Raw genomic sequence first — 7,093 nt, forward strand, 5'->3', positions numbered from 1 at the left:
AAATATCAAATGATGAGAAAACTAAAAATGAAAAAAAAAAAAAATAAAGAAATAATATTAATATTCTCCATCAAAAACCAAATTCATATCAACTGACACATTTCGATCTGATCTGCTTTGTCTGCTCCTGCTCCGCTGCAAAGCCGCTTTATTCTGAAAGTCTGGCGTTTTGTCACAAATTCACACATATTTCCATGTTCTTTGATTATTGTGGCGAGAGAAAGTTGTTTGTAACGATGTCACCTGATTAGGATTGAAAGAACTTTGGTAAGAAAAAAAAAAAAAAAAAAAAAAAAAAAAAATCTCCCCACCCCCACAGAAAAGGAGACCGCCCACCAGAGACAGTCAACCCCAGACCCCTTATAGATTTAAAAAGAGAGGCTGCATTCTCAGACTGACACTTATTCAACACTGCCACCGTAAGCAGATTACTTTTGCGCTGCCTGTGTCAAATACGTAGTTCACTTTGCCTCTCCATCATGTTTAGGATGCTGAAACACCACCTCCACCCGGGCATTTTTCTCTTCTTCATATGGCTTTGTCACCTCATGGAACATCAAAAAGTTCAAGGTAAGCTCTCTTCATCAGTTCTCCTGTAATTCTCTCCGTTTCTGGACAAACTTCGACTGCTGTCAGCCTTCAAATACGCGCCCGCAGTGTCGAACACTTGCTGCAACCGAGAAACTTTTCAAACTCAGTTTTCTGTCTGTTTTTTTTTTTTTTTTTCCCCCTCCGCTGATAAAAAAAAAAAAGTCTCTCCGCATCAGACGGTGCGTGCGTAAAGCGTCCATAAAACAGGTGCCATATGGGACACTTCAAAGTGAGACTATACGGCTAAGTTTTGCAGCCCTCGCCAGGCGCACACACTTAAGCCGCCACGCTGTGTTTGTTGGTGGCAGCCTGAGCTCTCCATAATACCTGAGCATATTCTCAGACTTTTGTATGAGCGTGTGTGCGTGTGTGTGTGTGTGTGTGTCGCGTTTTCAAAACTTCAGAATGTCCTCTTTGAGTTTATGGGCGTGTTATTTATATATTTTCCGAACGGAGCCATCAGCTTTGTGCGCAAAAATGCTTCTTCTTCTTCTTTTGTTATGTCAAGAAATAGAAAACTGGAGACTTTTGCACCCAACGTTTTCTTTTTGTTTGGGAGCTTACAGTGCAAATATAAATCTGTCTTCGATTTGAGAAACACAGCAGTTCATGAACACTTAATGTCATGTGTGTCTGAGTCGGTGCAGACATCCTGCTGCTGTCTGGATCAAGAGCTGTTTCTGTGGATTACTCTTCTGTTTCTGTGTTTAAAATAAACTTTCCTCTGGGCTGTTAATAAGCAGGACATTGTCTGCTGGGTACATGTCTGGGATATTGTTCTGTGGTGTTGGAGACGGCGGTGTGTTTAGCTAAAGACCGTGGTTTTCTGAAGGAGATTGGCTGCTATTTAACGCTGTCTAGACGCTCCACTTTCTGTCCAGTGATAACAAGGAGGCTCTAGGAATAAAGAACAACCCCCCCTCCAAAGATTCTTCTTACTTTTTTAGTTTGTGGCCGCATTGTAAGGGCTGTCAGTCACAGATGGGATAGGCAAGTGTTAACAGTCTCGAGAGAAAAGAAAAAAAAAAGACAAAATACAGCCGGGAGGGCGAAAGGGAGGGAGGGAGAGTCTCGGATAATACAGGCTGCGTGTGTGTCTAGTGCGTCTGGGTCAGCGGTTTCAGACGTTCAACTTGCGACACTCGAGCTTTTTTTTTGTTTGTCTGTTTACAGCTGGGAACTGCTGGTTGCAGCAGGGGAAGAACGGGAGGTGCCAGGTGCTCTACATGCCCGGGATGAGCAGGGAGGAGTGCTGTCGGAGTGGAAGGCTGGGGACGTCCTGGACCGAGGAGGACGTCCCCAACAGCACGCTCTTTAGGTGGATGATCTTCAATGGCGGAGCCCCCAATTGCATACCTTGCAAAGGTGGAGGTGCACTCATTTCCCTTCGTTTTCTCACAATACACATACACCGCAGTCATTTCGTTTAATAAATTCTACTGATGACCTGATTTACGCACAACAACGTGCGTAAATGATCGCTGTAATGTGTGCTTTATGCGCAATTTTCATTTTACAAGTCGTTTTACGCACAAGGCCAGTATCCTCACCAGCATCACATAACACAAACTCTTTTTTAATCGTAGAAACCTGCGATAATGTTGACTGTGGGCCTGGCAAGAGGTGCAAGATGAACAGAAGAAGTAAGCCGCGCTGCGTGTGCGCACCAGACTGCTCCAACATCACCTGGAAGGGACCGGTGTGCGGCTCGGATGGGAAGACTTACAAAGACGAATGCGCACTGCTGAAGGCAAAATGCAAAGGCCAACCCGACCTGGACGTGCAGTACCAGGGAAAGTGCAAGAGTAAGTACATATTATTTTCAAATCTGCCCCCCGCCAGTGAGATTCCACATTTCTCAAAGCTGCATGTGCCAAGAATCCAGCGCTCCTTTTTTCTTTTTTCCCCCCTCTTCTCGCATTTCGTGTCATTTTTCACCAAATCTTCCACTGTCTTTGTCTCGCCAGAAACGTGCCGTGACGTCTTGTGCCCCGGCAGCTCCACATGCGTCGTGGACCAGACAAACAACGCATATTGTGTGACGTGTAATCGGATTTGCCCCGAGGTGACGTCGCCTGAGCAGTACCTGTGTGGAAACGACGGGATCATCTATGCCAGCGCGTGTCACCTGAGAAGAGCTACCTGTCTCCTCGGCAGATCCATTGGAGTGGCATACGAGGGAAAATGCATCAGTAAGTCTGCAACAAGAGACGTGAGAGTGTGAGACCTGACTCTGTGAGAGCGCCTCCAGCCACTCGCTCTGAATATTGTTTGAGTGCAGTTTCTTCCTGGCCAGCTCTGCAGCTATTCACTCTTCATTTTTGCCAACATTCCACTGAGGAGGGGGTCTTAGAGAGAGAGAGTGTTTGGTAGTTGCTTGTGTTTGCTCAAGAAATGATAGACATCTTATTATTTCCTGATGTTGGCAGCACTATCCCATATGGGAAAAGGGGAAGGGGAGGGGGAGGGAAACAGGGGAGCGCTGGGGGCCATGAAGACATGCTTCAAGTTAATATTTGAGTCAGATGGATTCTTATCCAGAAAGCAGTCCATGTAAGTCATGTAGCCTTAAAAATGCTAATTAAAACATGACTTTTTGTTCCCCGCCACAAGGCCTAACACCATAAAACAGGATTTCGTTTTTATTCCGAGCTTAGTTCTCCCAAAAACTCAGCAGCCATCTGATCCTGCTTGAAAAGGATTCATGATAATCCATCTAATCAAAGATTTCCCCTGCGCTCGTTTCTTCCCCTCTCCTTCTAGAGGCCAAGTCGTGTGAGGACATCCAGTGCAGCGTGGGGAAAAAGTGTCTGTGGGATGCTCGGATGAGCCGGGGTCGCTGCTCGCTGTGTGATGAGACCTGTCCAGAGAGCAGGACGGATGAGGCGGTGTGTGCCAGCGACAACACCACATATCCCAGCGAATGTGCCATGAAGCAAGCTGCTTGTTCGATGGGGGTGCTGCTGGAGGTCAAGCACTCGGGATCTTGCAACTGTAAGTAAACAACAAAAGCAAAAGCAAAAAAAAAAAAAATATGAAAAAATGAAACACCCTCCTCCCTCTCCAAGCAAAAGACAATATTCCATGTTGCTTCCCCCTGAAAGTGCCCCCCCTCCCCACATCCTAACTTTCCCCAAACTCCCACCCCAGCCACACCACCAAGCACAGCTTAAGCAAGCAGAAAGGACTTGGGAATAGAAGAACTTGCATGACGTTGTCTTTGTCGCTGGCTTTTGTTCTTGTGTTTTGTTTTGTTTTATTTTATTTTTTTACTTTTTTTTCCAATTCTTCTGCAACACAAAATAACAGAAAGGTGGACAGAAACTATAAATCTATCTTAACAGACTCCGTCTAAGAGTCTGTGAGAGGCTAACTCCATTAGACTAATAACAAAGGAGAGTCATTTTGTTTGCAGTGGAACAATCCTGATATTTAAAACTCTAGTTACGTTCATGGTCATCATGCTCGTGACCTACGGGGGCAGGTTGCCTTAAATCTCATGAACTTTTTTTTTTGTTTTATTTTTAATGACAGTGGTCATATCTTTACAGCTTGTAAATTCCATGGTCCCATTGCTAATTTCAAGTTAATGATATATTTGTGTTTTTTGTATTATTTTTTCTTTTCGTTGCTTTTGGCTGTAATCAATCAATTCGAAATGCACTGCCTCTTGTGACATACACCACACTGCCAACATGTCAATAAGAACAGAACGCTCATATGATGTGCATAAGGTGATTGTAACATTGGTGCCATGTTAGCGATAACGACGACGGATTTTGACGCTGACGTTCGTGTCGACTAGTTATCCGTAGAGCCATTCATGCACTCTCCAATCTGTCAAACTGAACAATAGCCTCAAGGAAGTCTCATATTAACATTCCAAGAAGAGCGTCTCCTTGTTAGTTTCTCCCTCCTGACTGAGTACCTTAATGTGATGTGCCTAAGGTATGTGATGGAATCCAAGGGACCAACTTTATGATCACCTCATGAGCTTAATAGAAACGTACCACTTCACACAGGAGCTTGTAGAAACCGCGCTGTCTCATCTCTTCATTAGGGAAAAAAACGTTTATCAGCTAACTTTTATTGTCCGTGCTGTTTCCAGTGAATGTGTTGTCTACCAGAATATGTATCAGTAATTACAAATCCATTTGGATTGATGAGGGACTGCCTGTTTTGTTTTTTTTTTGTTTTTTTTTTGTATTGTCACTCCTGCTCTTGCTTCTGTGCTTTGTTTTTTTGTCCGATGTAAATCTCTCCTGTAAAAAGAAAAGAAAAAATACCTCAAAACTGTGTTGATGATCTCTGACCTGCTTGCTGAGGCCAGGCTGTGACACAGAGTCCTCCCTCCCTGTACGTTTGAGCCAGAAACTAAAATAATAATAACCAGAGCAAGGAAAATCCAAGAACACAGCAACACTTTTGTGTGTTATGTGTGTCTGCTTTCAGGAAAAAAGAGACCCTCCGCCCACCCCAATCCACCTTGTGACCCCCCCAACCTCCCAACCTTCCCTTTTTTCCATCATCCCACTTTTTTCTCATGTTGCAGCCTTGACTTGCTAGATTATGTAAATGGAAGTTGCATAATTGAGGATGCCACAGTAATTGTTACACACAGACCCTTCCTCACACACGCACACACACACACACACACACACACATACAAACATAAACATACACACACACACATAAAAAAAAGAAACAAAAGGGAGGCTGTGTGCCAGTGGCTTTTTTTCTGAGAACATTCAATGATATTCTGCGCTGTTGTGGTCCATATTCATACAACAGCTACCATATATTCTCCCACATAGCCATTACAGAAGACCAGGAGGAGGATGAGGAAGATGAGGACTCAGACTACATGCCCTATGTCCATATATCTTCTATACTGGATGGATAGGCCCCATCACTAGGGGAACAGTTCTAGGGCAAGGAATCATGTCCATACTGTACATTATGTGTATGCTTATTTATTTTTTAAAGAAAAAGGAAGTATACATATAGTTCAGTCTGCTAGATGTTTATTTATACTTTTTTGTGTTTTATAATTTATACATTTACAATGTCAGGCTTACTATCTACCATGATATATTGTGTTACCACTCATTTCTCCCCTTTTTGTTGTTGTTGTCCCTTTTACTTTCTTTTTTTTTTATCATGAAGAAATATATTTGTCCAAAGAGAAGCAGTGTTATTTATTTGTCATGTTACCGTGTAAGTATAAGTCCTCTACAAGCTGTAAATTGCATTCCCTGAGCTGTAAAAATCTGCTTGTTTCTGTCAAATCTCTATCACAGATGTTTATGTCACACATACGTAAATGCATGTTTAGGCTGTGTGTTTATTTATTGGGAATATATCAATCATTTTATGTACAGAAGTGTTTCTGGTTTGTTTACAACTCATAATAACTGACCAAAGGGATTCTCTCAATGGTATTTGCAAAAGAGCATTGTAAAGGTCGCAACACAGCAGTGATGAAATGGAAGAGAAAAAAAGAGCCATTTGTTTTTCTTTTCTTATATTTTTTTGGTCATTAGCCCTTTAGATTTGATTCCACATGGAGACGACAACTCTAGACATCATTCAATAGCGTTTATTTTATGATATTTCTCACCACATTAGAGCAGAGGTAAGTTTTGGACGATACTTGATTATTTTTTTGGAAACAATGTGCCATTTATTAACATTTGTGTGCTGTCTTCTTGCCAATGTGCTCCATATTGCTCTCGCAGAGCTAAAATAGGACTAACGTATAGCAGTACTCGACACTATATCAGACTTCATCACTTTGTTTCTTTTTTTTTCTCTTTTTTTTCAGAATACATTTTTATTTTAAAGCGTCACAAGAGAAATACAAAATTCTGTTATGAATATATAGTTTTGTATTTTTTATGTAAATGTCATATGTACATACAAAGTTTGATGGTATTTGTACAGATATGAAGAGTGAAACAATAAAAGTTTTTTTCCTTATACTTTTTCTGACTCTGCTGTGTTATTGATTTGTAAATAAATCGTAGTTAGACGTATTCAATGTCAGTGCATGTGTTTAATTCAAAGGAGAAGTCAGACCCGAATCTTATTTTTAGACCTACATACAGTTTAGGGTTGGGCAATGAGATGATACATCATCCACTGTGAGATGAGATACATTAATCTGCCGTCAGACATTTTTACAAATGTGTTTATACTGTGGAATCAATCCTTTTATACCTCTGGGGGTATTCTGCTAAATTGGTGCTTGATTTTTACATGATTTTTGCACCATTTGTATTAGTTTGGTGATTTTATCCATTAACAGTTTCTGAACTTTGCCAGAAACTTTGCTATCATGATAGAAAATTAGATAAAAGACAGCTCTGATACAGTATTTTTTTAAAAAAAAAACACTGATTCAATAGAGAAATAAACTTACATGCACTGTAAAACGTGTAAATAATATTGTTTAGCCCCACAGTCACTCTATAAACTGTGAATATGCATTAAAAACACACAA

At 41.4% G+C, this 7,093-nt stretch overlaps 1 protein-coding gene across 3 annotated transcripts; it reads left to right on the plus strand.

The window, feature by feature from the left end:
- Positions 1-393: 393 nt before the first annotated feature.
- On the plus strand, positions 394-6,572 carry fsta (follistatin a). Of its 3 annotated transcripts, none has more exons than XM_084360524.1 (6): positions 394-570; positions 1,765-1,962; positions 2,178-2,396; positions 2,559-2,783; positions 3,355-3,585; positions 5,406-6,572. In XM_084360524.1, exons 1-6 carry the CDS (start codon positions 480-482, stop codon positions 5,492-5,494), a joined length of 1,053 nt encoding a protein of 350 aa, XP_084216650.1. In that variant the 5' UTR covers positions 394-479; the 3' UTR covers positions 5,495-6,572. The 3 variants fall into 3 exon arrangements, with proteins under 3 accessions (XP_084216650.1, XP_084216651.1, XP_084216652.1); XM_084360525.1 differs by having other exon boundaries at positions 1,765-1,956; XM_084360526.1 differs by having other exon boundaries at positions 5,383-5,510.
- The last annotated feature ends 521 nt before the right edge of the window (positions 6,573-7,093 follow it).

The sequence above is a fragment of the Pagrus pagrus genome, assembly GCF_965226575.1.
Source record: "Pagrus pagrus genome assembly, chromosome: 8".
Lineage (NCBI taxonomy): Eukaryota > Metazoa > Chordata > Actinopteri > Spariformes > Sparidae > Pagrus > Pagrus pagrus.